The 18,990-nt window shown below is 37.5% G+C and overlaps 1 protein-coding gene across 1 annotated transcript in view; it reads left to right on the forward strand.

The window, feature by feature from the left end:
• Nucleotides 1-9,169, forward strand: part of STK3 (serine/threonine kinase 3) — a 277,013-nt gene extending 267,844 nt beyond the window's left edge. The window contains exon 11 of the mRNA XM_045560703.1: nucleotides 7,799-9,169. Coding sequence (XP_045416659.1) covers nucleotides 7,799-7,957 — 159 coding nt within the window. The 3' untranslated portion in view covers nucleotides 7,958-9,169. The remainder of the gene's footprint in view (nucleotides 1-7,798) is intronic.
• Nucleotides 9,170-18,990: the final 9,821 nt, after the last annotated feature.

Raw genomic sequence — 18,990 nt, forward strand, 5'->3', positions numbered from 1 at the left:
TTGGTTTCACTGATGGTCCAGTCTAGCCACATACGGGAAATGAGAATTGAAAGGTAAATTTGGGATTTTCTCTCATAAACTTGTATACAGTATAGTAATTAAATGCTAATAATCAATATGGCATAATGAAAAAAATGTAAGTGTTGACTCAGAGGTCAAGTCATGTCTCTGCCATTAACCAGGAGTGTAACCTTGAGCAAGCTCTCATTTCCTCACCACTGAGGTTCTCTTTTGTACTGAGATTTTGTGAAGGTTTATGCTCTTGTTAAACAAATGATTTAGTCATAAACAATGACTTTTAATGATACCAGATCTCAAAATTTGTTTCTCTCAGGCCTATGCAGTTTAATTTACTTGATCTCAGCTTAAACCCTTTTATGGAAATTGATTTTATTCTCTGCCCTTACTAGTATGTCTTGCCTCCTGATATTTTTCATTTTAAATGTCTGAGAAAAGCAAAATTTTTTGAGTTAAAAAAAAACAAGCTTCAGGTAATGAATCATTATGAAACTCATCTTTTTCTTTGACTATGTTTTTGAAGAAGTTGTGGGTTCTGCTTCCACTACCTTTGCGTTCAAATTCTTCCTCCTACTGCATGTCAGTTGATTTATTCATTTAATCAAGTATGTGTCCTTCATGTTTGTAAAAATTGTCAAACCACAATATCCTTCCCTAGTGTTAAGGCTTGAAGATTTGAGAACCACTGTTAGTTGTACAGGTTCTATTTTATCATTAAATTAAAAACTAAAATTTATTAAGTAGAATTAGCCTAAAATATATAAAAGCCATTTCCAGATAAGTTATTCCTTTTTGTACATTTGCTCACATATAGTAAAACAATGTATGCATATTTAAAAATTCTTCTGTTTACTGACTTACTAAATTCTAAACTCTGGCAAATGTAAATCAAAGACTTGTAACCCCAACACTAGTCCGCTTCTGCATTTATTTTGGAATTAGTAAACCAGCATATAGCTATGGCAATACAACTATATTGTGTTTTATGTATTGTAGAAAGGTGGTAAGTTATGTTTCTTTCCTATATTTAAAAGGTATATAAATTCAAGTCAACTTACCATAAGCTCTGTTGATACATAAACATAATTCTGAAGTGGTTTCCCTTTTCGTAAAGATTTTCAGGAAACCTGATTTTGATAAAGGAAATTTTTGTCACAATAATATTGATATTAATTTAGGAAGCTCAACTTTTCCTCCTAATATTGTTGTTGGACCAAAAAAGCTCTTAATTTGGATTAGTATTGTAAAAGGGTGATAGTACATTATATAATACTACAGGGCCTTTTTTATCATTATGAGTCTCAATAAAATTTTATCTGGTTTGTGAATCTTTTTACTAATCAGGCTTTGAGCGGTAGCAGTACTGTTTTCCAAGAGATTGAAAAAGCCACTTCTGCCACGTTTTCCTCCCCAAAGCATTTTCATGCCTGCGGGAGGCTTGATAGCTACAGAAACACCAAGCGCTAAATATATATTATTAGGGCTTAATCAGAAATCAAAACTCAACTAGAAGTTTATGTCTATAAATCACAGTCTAAAAGGTGAAAAATTCTGCCAGTTAACCTCACTGGTTTTTTGTCTATACAACACCGTAATCTAGAGTTATTTAGAAACCTACCAATGTTGCTGTTCTGTTAACAAAATGAGAAGACCCTCCAACACAAATGCTAAGGTTTGGGGATTATTTTCTATTGGGTACCATAGACAGATTGTAAGATCAGTGAGAAAACCTTCTTGTCCTGGATAATCTTTTCTTCATCAAGGGCTTCAGTCATAGCCTAAATGTTGATGATTCCCTAAGTCTCTATCTTTAGCTTGGATCTCACTCCTGACCGCCAAAACCCCAAATTACAATCCATATCTGATGTCTCCACCTTGATGCCTTACTCATATGTCAAACTCACCAGAACTAAAATCAATTTCATTAACTGCTCTACCTTATTAATAGTATCAATCTCTACCCCATTACCCAAGCTTGAAGCCAGAATCATCCTTAACCCTTCCTTTTTCCTGACCCTTCGTAATCAGTCAGTCAACAAAGCAAGCCCTACCAATTCTACTTTCAGATCTCTCAAATCCTTCTCTTCTTTCCAATCTCCACTCCGATTGTCCTGGTCCAAGTTTATCTTCTCACTAGACTGTTGCTATAACCTGTTAATGTGTCTTCCTGCCTCTATTTTTGTCCCATGGCAATGCATTTTCTATACCTGCTACTGGAGAAATTTTTCCAAAGCTCATGTATGATCATGTCACTATTTATGCTCAAAATTATCTAGCATTTATTTATGGTCACAGAAAGTTTGTAACAACATGCTTAAGGCCCTCAGCCATCTGGCCTTGCCCTCCTTCCTGCCTCATCTTCTGTTCCTCTTCCCACGTGGACTCCTGTCAAATGTGAACAGTATGCTAGACAATTTGCAAAGATGCCAAGCATTCATATGCCTTGTACATTTCTGCTCATGTTGTTTCCTTTCTCCCCTATCCTGTTTCCCATTTTCTCAGCTTACTCATCCTTCAATGAGTTAGCTATGCGTGGACCTGCCTTGCCAGCTAGATTGCAGTCTTTTTGTGGGAGGTTCATCTCTACTGTGCTTGGTCCATAGAAAAATCTCAATAAATGATTAAATCATTGAGTCCTCGAAGTTCTCCAACAGCCCACTTGAAGTCATAGCTATATGTGTAGCTTATATAGAAGTCAGATTTCCTGTAACCTCAACCTTACAGAGCCATAAATCTGAAGTTAGATTTTTTAAAACAAATACATTAAAAAGTGAGCAAAAGACATGAAAAGAAGCCTTTCAAAAGAAGATAGACTAATAGCCAACAAACATGAAAAAATGCTCAACATCTCTAATCATCAGGGAAATGCAAATCAAAACCACAATGAGATATCACCTAACTCCAGTGAGAATGGCTTTTATCAAAATGTCCCAAAACAACAAATGCTGACGTGGATGTGGAGAAATAGGAACACTCATACACTGTTGGTGGGACTGCAAACTAGTACAACCTCTATGGCAAGTAGTATGGAGATACCTCAAAGAACTAAAAGTAGACCTACCATTTGATCCGGCAATCCCACTACCGGGTATTTATCCAAAGGAAAAAAAGACATTTTATAAAAAAGATACCTGCACCTGAATGTTTACAGAAGCACAATTCACAATTGCAAAGATGTGGAAAAACCCAAGTGCCCATCAATACATGAGTGAGTTAATAAAATGTGGCATATGTATACCATGGAGTACTTACTACTCAGCCACAAAAACAATGGTGAACTAATGCCTCTTGTATTAACCTGGATGGAACCGGAGACTATTCTTCTAAGTGAAGTATCACAAGTATGGAAAAACAAACACCATATGTACTCACCTTTAAATTAGAATTAATCGATCAGCACTTATGTGCACATATGGAAATAATACTCATTGGAAATCAAGCAGGTGGGAGGGGTAGGAGGGGATGGGTAAATTCACACCTAATGGATAAAATCTTTGACTCAAACTGTACAAAAGCAATTTATGTAACCAAAATATTTGTGCCCCCATAATATTCTGAAATTTTACAAATTAAAAAAAATAAATACAGAGACTACGAACAAGTATGACAAGCTTTAGCACTGAAGCCATTCTCTGTCTTTCCTGAAGCAGCCTCAAGCTTTCACTCACAACCTATTCTTATCTAGTGTAATACCTTATAAGATTAATTTTTTTTCTGTTTCCCAATAGATGAGCAAACTTGATGTAGAGATAGAAGTGTATATGTCCAATGATGGCCAAAAAGAAAAGCTAACAGCTTTCCCTCAGATGAAAACAAGCCAAAAAAGGAGTGAGAAAATTATACGTGACACAAATTAGTAATAGAGATTAATAGTGACAATTCATCACCAAAGGAAGGTTGTTTTACGTTCTATGTACTCTTTGTATAAGGCAGTATGTTCTGTAAAATACTTTATAAAGATTTTCTGTTCAAAATGATTGAGACAAAGTTTTGTCACTTAACTAAGATTTAGGTACTTTATTAATTTACTTATATGGAACACCTAATTCCTTAAGGACACCAGATAATGGTTCTCTGATGTCACAGATCTGTGTTTCATAAATTTTACATATTGAAAATATAAAAGTCTGTTGGAGCAGGAAAATTTTTCTTCTAAGTAGCTTCTTTTGCTGAATTCAGTCCACTACTGTAATATAATATTCATAAACTACTGGCAGTTTGCCCCCTAGTAAAGGTAGTATAAAATATTTAGAGGAATATCTTTTTTTTTTTTTGAGATAGGGTCTCGCTCTGTCACCTGGGCTAGAGTACAGTGTCATCATCATAGCTCACAACAACCTCAAACTCCTGGGCTCCAGCAATCCTCCCACCTCAGCCTCCCAAGCAGCTAGGACTATGGGCACACACTACCATGCCAGGCTAATTTTTCTATTTTTTTGTAGAGACAGGGTCTTACTTTTGCTCAGGCTGGTCTTGAACTCCTGGCCCTCAAGCAATCCTCCCACCTTGGGCTCCCAAAGTGCTAGGATTACAGACATGAGCCACTACACCATGCCAGGAATATCTTAATGCAAAAAAAATTTAAAGTAATGATAATGGTTTGCTTTATGTGATATATTCTCCTAATCCTAGAGTAACTACTCCTTTGAGTCATTTATTCTTATTTATCTACCTACTTTCTTATGTTGTTTAGCAGTATTGTTGGATAGTTTCTAGGAGTATGTACAAAACTCCAAAATCTAAATATTTTTTGTAATATCTGGAGTAAGGACATGAAACTCATGCATTAAAATCAATTATAAAATAATACATGATCTAGAATCAAATATTAAATTGCTTTTTCAAAGTTATGAATGTTATATAGAAATACAGAGATGGGAAAGATTAACATGGGCTGAAATAGGGACAGTGTTGAAGAATTCAGAAGTGGAATTGGATCCTGTATAGAAGCAGCTGGGTACTTCTTTCTCAGGGAAATTTGGTTGTGTGGTCTACATCGGCCCTTCAACTCACCATCACCTGTTTATGCAGTTCAGAAAGTTTCAAGTTGCCCTGTTGGCTAATTCTTTATCCTCAGAGTGATTTGAATAGCACTGAGCATATAATGGATACATGATTAATATTTGGATTCAAAATTAATGAAGAAAGTACATAATGTAATACTATGTATTATATATAAATGTATATTATAGCATAATATAAAAAGCTAGGTTCTTTTGTGATGTATGACTAAAAAGTAATAGGGCTTATTTTACAAATGTGAGAACTTGTACACCAAAGCGAGTGGTGTTGACCTTCATAGTCATCATCATGGAGCCTGTACACTCTTTCCCGTAACACTCATTTCTCAAAATATTTTTGGAACTCCTTTTGAATTTCCTTCAGAGTCTGTGACTCATTCTTGTCAGTATCCTCAGAATCTTTCTCAGCTGAGAACGGATTTGATTTTTGGAAGCAGAAGTCATGCAGGGCCAGGTATGGCAAGTGAAGTAGAGGATCAGCTGAGAAATGCTATTTTTGGTGACTGGAAGTAATGAGAGTATTTTCTAGCTTGACTCATAAAATAACCAAAGACAGTTATCTTCTTACAACAAAAAAGTTGCAAGTTTTCTTTTAAAACCAAGTGTAGTAGCATGCACCTATAACCCCAGCTACTTGGGAGGCTGAGGCAGGAGGATCGATCGCTTGAGCCCAGGAGTTCAAGGCTACAGTAAGCTGTGATGACACCACTGCACTCCAGCCAGGGCAACAAAGTGAGACCCCATCTCAAAAACAAATTGGCCAAGCCCACATCACAACTTACACAGCACAAAAAATAACAAGAAGAGAAAAGAAAAACCAACTCTGGATTACTCTTATAATTTTCTTGCTCCAGAATTGATCTTGGCTTCCTGAAGTCCAAACCCTGTTTTGCCTGGCTTTTGGGGCCTCACCCAGCCTGTCTAGCCTTACTTTCAGCACCCCACCAGAGTCCTCTTCTTAGGCCCTAGTTCTCTGGTGTCATTAGTCCTTTAACCTCACATGACAGGGGGTTCCTCCTTGGGACTACACACTGCTTAGAAGTGTACTCCTCTCCAAGGACCAGCGTAGTCCCTGCTCCCAGAAGGGAGGCTCTTCTCTGCCCAAGTTACGTCGAATTTATAGGGAGACTCCTTTCTTTTTGGAGGGGAATTTGCTTCAAAATAAAACAAAACAATAGATACTGTCCCCAAGAAAATGTACACATGAACATGCAGAATTTTGCACATGAGAAGCTTGTTCATGGTCTTGAGTTGAATAACTCTCACTGTAATCTGTACCACACTCAATAGGGTTTAATTGTGTAGGGCCTCGCATTAGTCCTTAACACATTGACTGCCTCACTAGAAAAAAAACTTTTTCCTTGGGGCCACAGTGTTTTATTACAAAAGTAGAATAAAAACTTTGAAAACAAAATGATCCTTTCTAATTTAATGAAAAATGTTATTTTTTGTTGTCTGTGAGTGAGTTATATGCAACTTGAGAAATAGTTCACATGGCTCCCAAGGTAGAGACGTGTGAGTTACATATGCTTCACAGGGCCCCGGGCTCAAAACTAGTGTGAGTTAAATACAACTCACATGGCAGTTAATGTGTTAAATGTGTATAGTTGCTAGTGTTACCCTTCCAACTGATTTCTGAGTTTCTTAAAACCAAGGAATAATTTAGTGCTTCTTTGTTTTCCTTATAATACCTACCTAAGGTGCTGAGTATGTGACAGCATTCTGTAAAGCGTTGCAGTTTAACAGATTTTATTTTTAAACCACCTGCCTGCTACCATTGCTTTAATATTCAGTTTTTAAAGGAGATGGAGTTTTAGATTTTTTTAATGTTAATGAGATAAAAGCCCAATGTATTAGGTTACATATTTCAGGGCATTCTATATGCCCTCAGATAACATCCCTAAGAGATACTTCTCAGGAGATAATCCATATCTTGCTGTTTGACTTACAAATAAATACAGTAAAGCTCAGGATGCCATAGATCCTGTTACGTACCAGAACAGAGTTTTACCCCCCTTACACACATGACAGGAGGCCTCTCGCCTGTTACACGGAAACCTAGTAAAGGATGTGCTGTTGTTGTCCCAGTAGCTGGCATAATTGAACTGTAATGGATACAGTGAAAATTGGACAGGCACTTCATTTTCAAATTGGCCAAGCCCACATCACAACTTACACAGCAGTGCTTATATCAGGTTTGTGATATTTTGAATCCTAAGTTAAAAACCCTACTTTATCAAAATGCTCGGGGTAGAAATATTCTGTATAATGTAATTTTCTGATTAATGAGTGCTTAAAATTCAAGCATTTGGTAAAATGGAGGATAGAACAGTTAATTTTACCCTGTATTCAGTCTTGTCACATTCTTAGGTGATTTCTGCAAGTGTTCGTGATTATTGTAGCACTCCATAGCTGGCAAAGATGGGAGAGACTGGAGTGAATATACCTGGAACATATTCCGAAAGTCTGTTTGTTGGCAATGGTGGATTTGCCATTGTACGTTTTTAAAAATTTCATCAGCTCATTTTTCTCATTTGCTCTTTTCTAAAAGCATGAGGCTTTGATTGTTTTGTTGCAAATTACTTGAGGTTCTTTCAAGATAGGGCTTCTGGGTTCTTCAGGGAAGGAATTCCTCTTTTAATTGTTGAACCATACTTAAAAGATGATGTAAAGAATTTGCTGAAGTATTCATGCTAAAACTCATTAGACTTTATTGTGGATAATTTCACCATATTGTCTTCATTTTTTTCTATATCTAGTTAAAAAATCTAAGTTTAGAAGAACTACAGATGCGGTTAAAAGCGCTGGACCCTATGATGGAACGAGAAATAGAGGAACTTCGTCAAAGATACACTGCGAAAAGACAGCCCATTCTGGATGCAATGGATGCGAAGAAAAGAAGGCAGCAAAACTTCTGAGTTCAGTTTCTTCTCTGTTTGTTTAGCTATTCTGGAGAACAAGAAACCACTAAGAATGGAAGGAATAGTAAGACTTTTTTTAATCCCTAAGATTTATGCTCCACCATTAGGCAAAGGTCAAAAACTGATGATGGTACATACCCAAGTAAATTCCCAAAAGGCTAAATTTATAATTATATCCACTCTGTTTTCACTCTTACATGATGAGAAATGTATTCCCTTTTTCTGTTAGCTGTATACAGAAATAAAACTGGGTCATAATATGAAGGCTGTGTTTAGAGACCTTAAAAATCCAAAGCTATTGTTTAATTGTACAGCACTGAAGGGCTTTATGTTACAATATTCTTTATTCCTATGTAGTAGCATATTTATTGTATCCCCTTAAGTAAACTTATTTATTTATGCTATTTCACTTTGTTTTTTTTTTAAAGGATAAGATCAGGATAGCTTTGGTGAAGGTAGGGTCTTATTAATAGGTGATAATGTACAACCAAATTATCCTTTAAGCAGGGAGATATGGGGTATGTTCCTTGATTTCCAAGATAGTTTTCCAATAGAAGCAAAGCAATAATGGCAGTAGTACTCCAATGGACTCAGCCTTTTTATATTGAAGCAATAATTCCATTTTTACCTTTTGAAATTTTGTTTAATCTTTTGATTTTTGATGTTTGGTACAAATAGAACTATATATATTTAGGTCAAACAGAGCTATAATGTTTAAAACCAAAGAAATCAATGGAACTCTTGCACAAAAAAGTGTGGTTAATATTTTGAAAGAAATGAAAACTTAATACAAATGTAATTTGTTAATATTGTTTTGTGTTTTGTGTGTAGGTCTGATAACTAAACTGAATCAAACTGTAATAACCTCATCAAATTTGCTTCTATGAAAGTGTACCTTATGGTCACAGGACGTTTTTTTGTTGATTGATTTCATTTATTTTCTGGGAATCGGTAAATATCATGTGCCTGATGACAACACAATATCAAAAACATTTTTACTGAACTGTGCAAGCCTTGGAGACTGAAAAAGAAGATTAAAATCATTAAAAAGAAACTCATTTCCACACTGAATGAACATTTGTATGATTGAACTGGGACCAGTCGTTGTCTAAGCTACATATGGCCATCTTGACAGTGTTTGTTCTTTTGTGTGTTTAATTACTATGTGTAAATCATAAAGAGAAATAAATTTTACTGTGCCACCAAGCATATTTCATCTCTACATCTTTTTTTATAACTCATGACCTGGACTCTGTCTTTCCCAAGCAAGGCAGGCTTATTAGTTAGGACGGGCTAGCTTATGCAGTGGTGACAGCCTTCAAACTTCAGTGGCTTCACATCACACAGGTTATTCCTCACTCATGCTCCAGGCCCATCCTAGCTTGGCAGGGTGCCCTGCTCCTGTCATTCTCACCCAGGGACCCACTGATGGGGCCTCAACCATCTGCAGCATTTGTGGCCACCACAGTGAGGGGAGGAGGCACTGACAAATCTCATACTCGCTCCAGCTGGCAGCAACACATGTCAGGTCTGCCACAACTCGCTGTTCAGAACTGGTCACATGGCCACTCCTGATTTCAAGGGAGCCAGGAAGTACAGCCTCACCATGTGGCTGGAGGGAGAGAACGGGAAACGCTGGCAAGTTCACTAATGTCTGCCACAGAAGGTATATCATCTCTGGAAAGTTTTCATTCCTTTTTAAAAGAGCATTTGTGCCCCAGGTAATGCCTTGAAGTGGCATTTGTCTCTTCCCTGTTGAGTCCTCATGTATAATAAATTGTGTGATTGGATACAAATATAAGACTGTAAAATAGTAGATATGAAACCTATATAAAGATGACTAAAAATGAAGATTGAATTTACAATATATGCTTCAGCTATTCATTACTGGAGTCTGTTTGGGTCAGCCAGATGAGTTGATCAACTCAACCCCTGCCCTTTTTTTCCTTCTTAATTGTTTTTCTTTTCGACTAACCTGTCTTAATACCTTGCCTAAGTTGATGGAGTCAAATGACTGATTTGCTGCCATCCAGGCAAAACCACCTATGTGAAATGGACAAAAAACCTATAAAGATGATCTCTCTCCAGTTTGCTAAATTAGAAAATTTATGCAAATTAATTCAATGAGGCCTGTTAACCACTCTTACTAATTCAATCTCAACAAGAGTCCTCCTTTTAATAATGTCAAATGTTCCAATCACATTGTAATTTTTATGTAAATATACCCTATTGTCACATCTAAGCTTATTTAAATATATGTGCATGAATACACAATTAAGAGCAATGGGAATTGTTTTATTTTAGCATCATAGGATACTCCAAAACATTTTAGGACATCTATTTTAAAATTTTTCCTATCTTCTTACTCCCTGTCCCCACCAATCAATAAAAGAAATTTAAGGTAAGTTTTGAAGACCCATAAGCCATGAAAGAAATCTTCAAATCTAGTTAAGTCTTAATCATGATACTTAGGACAGAGAGTTTTTTAGTTATTTTAATGAGTTTAAGAAAAAACCTCTTATTTTAACCTTGGTTGCTGAGAACTTTCCAGAAATAGGTAAGTATACTTTCTGCACACCCCCGTCCTTTAATAAATACAGTATTGTCAATGTAATTGAAGCTAATGAGTCAGGGTTTCATCTCGCTGAAAAGCCAACATCATTGTATCTATTGTCCTCTAGATGAGAAAATGTTTTCTTTGATTTAATGAACTTAGATGACTCATTTCTACAGACTTAATACACTTAGCTTATTTTAGTATAAACAGTTTTATGTTCAAAATCTGAACTAATTTGGCCAATATAAATTGGAAAAGAAATAAATGGATTTTAAAATAATATCTATTATTTAGGGCACTTGCTATGTGTCAGAAACTGTGCTAAACAATCTTATATACATTATTTACGTGCTTATATATTTCTTTCCTCTGCTTATTTACTGAATCACATCCCCAGGGTTTAAAATCATGCAATACTCACTGAAGGATATGTAGTTCTCTAAGGGAAATTATATAATACATTAATAAGATGTTTTTAACTTAGTCACCGGAAATCTTTTCAAATTACTGACACATTAGCATTCAGCTGGAATGCTATTTTCATTTCCTGTCCTGTATGGTAAAGATTAGTGATTAAAATAAATTCTGAAAACACTAATGACATTCTAAATAGAACGTCACTTAAAAAAATAATTGGAGTTACACTGCATAACTAAACTGTTATTAGGCACAGCATTTAATTAGATATTTTATCAAAATGCTGTTTTGGAGTACTACGTATTCTTTTTTTGGCATGGAAGGCTAGGAATCCGGAGTCTCATGAGAACTTACTCTTTGCTGTTTGAGCAACGTGCTGAGACCTGGACCCAAGGAAGTTTTATAAACATTAGTTGGGTAGTCTGATGCCACTGAGGGTGACTTGTCCTCTAGGGAGTCACTCAGCTTCTTCCTGTTCCATGCCCACACAAACCACCTTTGACCGCAGCCAACCACTTCCTACTTTTTGGGTCACAAAAAGACTCCAAGAGGGAAAGCAGACAACCAGCTTAATTCTTCCACCAATCTTGGGAAAACAATTACAAGTTCATGCTCTTCTCACACCAGACCATATTAACCAGACTCCCTGACACCAATTTCTTCACTTTATTAAGCTACCTAAATGAAAAGTCTGATTTTTGGGGTCACTTTTCTGCTTACAGAATTTTGCCTATTAAGTTGAGGATGAAGTTAGTTAGCCTCCTAGCATGTAGGACCTACAACATACTTCAACTGACATTTATGATCTCATCTCCCATTATTGCTTTATTTGAGCCCTTTCTCCCACCAAACTGAACTGCTTCTAAATTCATAATTACCTATCTTCTTTCTGAGTTGTAAAGTTTCTGAAAGCAGAGACTTGATGTTTATCCATTTTGTTTCTCCCATAGTGCTTGCCAGTATATTAGATATAATTTGTTATTAAATAAAGTTTTATTGAATGCAATGAGCTCAAACAAAAAATTGTCATCATTAATCATACAGGCGCCTTTCTCCAGGTAATTACTGTAACAATAATGGCCCTTTTTTGAGCATCTACTAAGCAATGCACTTATGATAAATTATCTCACACCTTCACAAGATGCATCTTCCTTTTGATGAAAAAGAAAAGGAAGACTGAAATGAAAGGATTGGAGAGATAAAATGAGGTCACAGCTAGCTAATGTCAGCGTGGGCTTTAAACTCCCCTTGTCCAAAATCTTTGCATTTTCCAGTAGACCACATAGCCACACAGGAAGTCTGGTTTTCGGGTGTTGGACGGGTTTTCTAAGACCGCCTGCTGCTCTATCTTAGAAGGAGATGGCTTTTTGATTAAAACTTAGAGGCGAGGACCATTGTTAGCTGACCTTACCTCTTTCACATTTCAATGGAGCGGAGCGAACCTACATTTTCTGAAATGGCATCCTTTTTACACATAGAAAAAAGATGCAGGGTGCATTTATTGAAGCATACAAGATGAGTTGTACAAAAAGATTTTTTTTCCTTTATTATTAGGATATATGTGGAGTCCTTGTGCCTTGAAAGCTGTTTTTTGTAAATGATAAGATTTACCAGTCTTTCTTTGAAAATGGTTACTTCAGAGAAACATTAATCAGCATAGTGGAAGGAGCCGATTCAAATCCCAGTTTTGCCTTTACATCTTTGCTGTCCTGGGCAAAAATAACAATTCAATCTGTGTTTCAATTTCTTCACCTATAATAATGCAGCAGTTGGGAGGATCAAATGTTCTAGCACATGGAAAATATTTAGCAAAGTTCCTGGATATGACACATAGATATTAGCTTTAAAAATAAACTTTTAACCCTTTTCAGTATAGTGCATTGTTTTTGCAAGAATGAAGAAAAGAGCTCTCTGTTCTTTGATAAGCAAGTTGACTGTTACTTCTAAAGTGAATTAAAGTCTCCTAGAACCCAAATAGGCCTTCTTTTAAGGGCCTGGTCTACTTGCTGAAAATGATTTACACTGAGGAAAATCTATTGCATTCAAATTTTTTAAGTATTTTCTTTATACACAGAGCAAAGTAAGTTATGTGTTGCTATAACAGAATACCTGATTCTGGGTAATTTATAAAGAAAAGAGGTTTATTTGGCTTACGAGTCGGCAGGCTGGGAAGTTGAAAAAGTGTTTCGTTGGAATCTGATCACTTCTGGTGAGGGCCTAGTGTACTGCATCACAACATGGCGGAGAAGTGAAAGGCGGGTGGGCATGTGCGAAAAGGGGCAAAACATGAGAACAACCCACTCTCTAGGGAACTAATTCACCCTAGGAGAACTAACCCCGTCTCAGGAGAAAGACATTAATGACCTAATCACCTCTTAAAGTCACCACCTCCCAACACCTTTACTCTGGCAATCAAATTTCAACATGATAAGCCACATCCAAATCATAGCATTACGTTAAGCTAAACTTCCCCCCTCCTCTTTTAAAGACCATTATTTCTACTGTGGAGATATTGTTAAGCCCAGTATCTATTGCCTCATTTGTGAAAACCCATGTCTAAAGTTTTGTTTCACTAAAGTTTTTGCGTTCTTGGTCCTTACAAATATGAATCAGGTAATTGACTTGGTCCCAATTTACTTTGCTACAGGGAAGCTCAAAATCAAGTTTATATTTTAGTAGCTTTATAGAATTCTATGATCTGTATATCTACACTGCCTGGATCTTATATTTATAAAAACTGAAAATATTCTTTTAAAGGAAATATCTGTGGGTATGAGTGCTGCCACTATACTTAAAAAGATCTAGCCTATCGTGAGTAATCCTTATATCCTCTTGTAGTGTTCTTCTGAGTGTTCAGTATGGTAATATGTCTCAAGGTGATTTGTTGTTCACCTCCTGGACCTAGAACCCTGCTGGAATCTTCCATATGGGGGTATTACCACCGAGGGGGAAAGAGGAACCCTAGGATATAAGGTTGCTGAAGACAGATAACTCTTGTTCTTCCCCTTCTGGAAGGAGCCAAGATAGAAAACACTATAATGCCCTTGGCCCTTGCCCCTCCTGGCCTCATGTCCTGTTCAGATCACCTTCATACAAACACTGATTCAGGCTGACCAGGGACACACCTTCCAGCCCCAGGTCAGCCAACGGGTCAGAATCCCTCACAAAACATTTACTTCTCTGTATTTTTCCACTTTATTTTTCTATTCATAAGCCACCTCATGTTCTCAATGGAAAGAGAAAGATATGAAAGAAAAAAAAAAAGAACAAAGGGAAATAGTTTTTTAAAGCATGATACAAATGACAATTGTAACCCTAAATTACAAAATAATGTCATACCCCGCATATCCTGAATAGAGAAGCAAGTCTATTCCAGTTTATGAGACAGCACTAAGAGCTAGTAAGTTCACAATTTTTCTAGTAGAAAATTTAGTGCCCAGCCATGTTCAAACCAAGCAACTAGTTATCTTTTAAATTTTTATAGAATTTTCCAAGGTGAATGGTAATTAGTTGAGTGAAAGCTAAATAGAACCTGATACTAAAGCTCTCAGCTTTTAAACATTCTCTCTCTAATGTTTCAGTGTATACACAGCATGCTGGATGGGGGCAATGCTGCAGCTGTGCAATTTTCAGCCTTTCCATTTATTCCATGACAGCTTTCTTTCCTATTTAAAAAGAAAGTATTCTTGGCAAAAATATTCAAATGAAAAGACATAATAGCACTTGGAACAGAAGTCTTTGATGTTAAAAAACAAGAGACACTGAGGAATCTGAAATGTAGAACTGTTTCATTATTAATGAGTCAAATGTGAAAATTCATAAATTCACTCTCTGTTGACCTTTCATAAAGTCTACAGAAGTGTATTGTAAAAGCACACCAGCCGATGACCATACATTGGTTTGCATGCTCAGAATGTGGTCTTTGAAAATTGTATCTGATATTAGAGCCTGATAGTAATGAGCTAATGAACCTGGGCCTTAGAAAGTTTCAGCAAGACCTTTGGATTTTGAGGATAAATGAATCACGGTAACAAGTAAGTAGTAATTTGGTGTATAATTTGAATTTGAATGTGACAGGCCATTATAGAAGTTCAAGCAGAATGTCTTCAAAATTCTTAATGTAAAATTATTTCAATTTCACAGAAATCTAAGGGGTTGCTAGAAACCGTACCAACTATGTTCCAGCGTCTATGCTAAGTGGGAAGAAACGAAGGCAGCGTGGTTTCTGCCCCGGAGCTGGTGCTTACAGCTGGTGCAGAACGTGGATACTGAGCTCGGGAACTGCAATAAGAAAGATATAAACAAAGCCCTGCAGTAGTAGGGATTGCAGGCGGCTTCACGGAAGAGGTGAGTGAACTGGATCTGGAGGCTTGCGAACGCAGGAAAGGGAGAAGGGCACGTTGGGGGAGGCAAAGCATAAAGGCAGAGAGACGAGAAAGAATATTTAGTACACCTTTCAGTGAATGAGAAAGTTCACCACATAATTAAAACGTTTAGTGACAATGCATTGAGGAAAATTTGTCTTGCTTGCTCTCTCTGTCCTGTAATTTATGAGAGATCAGAATGATCCCGTGGTCTGTTTTTGTTTTCCTTAAATCATGGAATGTTTTCTAGGTGAATACCAAGTCATAGCTGGCCTGTTTCCTGGGGCCTATGTCTACTGGTCACACTCAGCTGTACTCATTTTGAAACCACCCTTTACCCAAATCAGTAAAGGGGTGTAAGGTGAGAACTGTGGTAAGGGCCCCAAAACTCTGTGAAGGAACAGGCCTAGCTAAAAATAATGATAATAACGAGTCGCTGTCCATAACTGCTACTCTGCAGTCACATAGCTGACAGTCATAAAGGCTCTTAACTCTTTTTGTAGATAACGTCACCCTTTCGAAACCTAAAGGGAATTTCTGAGATATCTTCCAGGTCCTACGTTCCAGTGGGTTGGCTGACCTGCCCAGACCAGCGGCCCATACCAAGAAACTGATTCAACTGGAAGTGTGACCCCAGGAACTGAGGCATGATTTCCACACCCCTATGGCCCCAACCTAGCCAATGAGCAAATCTAATTGCTTAATCCTTGGCCCACCAAACTGTCTTTAAAAACCCCAAATTCTCAGGGAGGCAGATTTGAGAAATTCTTCCCATCTCCTCCCATCTCCCTGCTTAGCACTGTGTGGAATTAAACCTTCCTCTGCTGTAACACCTGCTGTCTCAGTGTACTGGCCTCCTCTTGGGCAGCAGGCAATGAACCTGGCTGGGCAGTAACAATTTCTACTAGTTAATAAATATCTAGAAATCATGATGTCCTCAGAGGCTTGCTGAAGTTAGGTGTTGGGGCAAAGGGGGCAGAGAAAGGTGAGTAGAGTTGGCAACAGCTTCTGAGGAAACAGGTTTAAATTCAGCTCCTCAAATCAGTTCACTAGCTGTGTGCCCTGAGTGAAAAGCTTATCTTCTTTGTGTCAGCAGTTTTCTTCTCAAGGCCAACAGTATTTTTCACTTTTAATTAAGGTGATTTACAAAGGAGAATGCATAAAGTCTAACAAAATAGCATAAATTAAGAACACGTGAGAAAAGATGAAACACAACAAGAAAACAAAAGTAGAGAAGCAATCTGGAGCCATGAATCATATTAACAAAAAATTGCTTACTAAGAATTTGGTCTGAAGCTTCCTAGAAGCCAAAGTGAAGAAGGAAACCAGAAACAGTTACAGTGTCTAATTATGCTGTCCAATATGGTAACCACTAGCCCTTAAAATGTGGCTAGTCCAAACTGAAATGTGGGTGAGTATAAAATACACATTGTATTTCAGAGTACAAAAAAGTAAAATATTTTAATAATTGTTTATATTTTTTACATGTTGAAATGATAATATTTTGCATATGTTGGATTAAAATAATTTATTAAAATTAATTTCACAGTTTCTTTTTCTTTTAAAAATGTGGCTACTAGAAAATTTAAAATTACATATGTAGTTCATATTTGTAGTTTGCATTATATTTTTCTTAGACAGTGGTGGTCTGTTAGATGAAAGCATCCACCAACTAAGGAATGGATAAATAGAACGTGGTAAATCCATACCAGGGAATATATCTAGCAATAAAAAGAATGAAATAATAGGTACAGCTTGCTTTGGGGGGGGGCTGATAAAAATGTTCTAAAATTGATTATGTGATGGCTTCACAGCTCTGTGAATACATTTAAAACCATTGAACTATAGACTTTAAAAATGAATACATTATATTTAGCTTTATAATCATAAAAATAAGTTTTTGGAACTTCAGAAAATGGTAGATAAAAGCATACTCCGTTGCTCAGAAGACACCCAACTATTGTTAGTACCAAGATTCTTAGTATTCTCTAATGGCACCCACTGGAAAGCATGCCATCAAAATTCAATTTAATATTCAATTATCAATATTCTTGGAGTAAACAGGGGTGACTTCTGCAGGTCTGTCTTTTATGGTGTTTTCACCATTTGCTAGTGGAATCACACTCAATTTGATAAACTCCTACATGCTAGTGGCTCCCAAATTCCTGCCTTCAGCCCAGACTTCTGCTTAAAACTCCATACCCAGCATTCTTAGTGTCTCACGTGCACCTCAAGCCTGCCATGACCAAACACGGTTCCCCTTGTATTTTCTGTCCAGTTGGTGTCACCATCTTCCATCCAGTCACCAATGCTAGAAACTTGGGGGTCCTCCTAGAATCTTCATTGTCTTTCACCACACACAGCTCTATCTCTCTGCCAGATTGTTCTTGAATCTGCGTCCTCATCTCTCTTCTCCCTCCACTGTCCTGCAGGCCTTCGCTGTCTCCTGCTGGGCTACTGCAGCAGCCCCTACCTGGTCCCTGCTCCAGGCTGGTCCCCTTAAATCAATCCCACCTCCCCCACCCCCCACCCCGCCATCTGCTGGCAAAATCAATCCAGAAAACTGTGAACCTCCATCACCTGCAGATGTAGTTCATTAAAGCAAACATGGCCTCTCTGCCTAGGGCCCTGCCTCCCTCCCTCCTCTCTTTTCTTGGCACTCCTTGTGACCTATGTTTGCCCCAGCTCCTGTCCACTCTCCTGAAACTGAGGTGATCGCCTCCTACTCATCCTTTCAGCTTAGCTCAGGGAAATCTCCTCTGTACACCCAGATGGAGATCGCTCTCACGTCCCTTTCTGTGTTGTGTTATACACCTATTCACTCTTCTGTCCCCCCCCCCCCCCCCCCCCGACAGCTGTGAGTGCCTGGACGGTGCCCACGCTCTCCTTGTCTCTGTGGCACCAGCACAGGCCCCAGCATAACAATGCTTAATAAACGTTTGTTGAACAATGGACGGATGAATCACGGGTAAAACAAATGTGATTTAAATTTTGAATCTAAGCCAATGGTTAAGAAGTCTTAAAACCCAATTTTTAAGTGCTAAGTGCCTTTGCTTATCTAGATGAGGACGTAGATTGCATCTGTTTTGCTCATCACTGTGTCTCCAATGTCATTCAGTGTTTGCTGGAAGGGTGGATGGGAAAATAAATGAATGAATAAACAAACAAAGATACAGGCAGAGAAATGCATTGAAAACAATCTGCTTTCACAAACTGACATTCACAAAATACCTGTGTTGTCTCCCAAACCTGAGTTAGTTTACTCAGTACCCAATACCCTGGAACCTTGGGAAGCATTCATTTTGCCCTTGAACAAATAATTATCCAACTGAATGTGAAAATTTAGGTGACACATACTGCTGTATTTCCTGCATCCAACTACCTTGTAAGGCCCGAATGAATATGCCCCCGTTGCTAGAGGGAGAAACCTGAGCTTCTTATTGTCATTATGGAGTGAAAAAGGTCACATCTCTGGGGTTCTTCAGAAAGCGTGTCTAGACTGTTTGATTCATACAAAATAAACTGATTATCACATCTGCTTCACAGAAATAAGAAAAATGGAGTCCTTTTTTTGCTTTGGGTATGAGACAGTTTAATTTTTGTTCCTGTAATTCCTGTAATCAATGGTCCAGAAATCTGTATGAAAATTGAGGGATTTCTATGTTTCTCAGAATAGTCTCAGGGCTTCCTGC

Source organism: Lemur catta, chromosome 9, assembly GCF_020740605.2.
Source record: "Lemur catta isolate mLemCat1 chromosome 9, mLemCat1.pri, whole genome shotgun sequence".
Lineage (NCBI taxonomy): Eukaryota > Metazoa > Chordata > Mammalia > Primates > Lemuridae > Lemur > Lemur catta.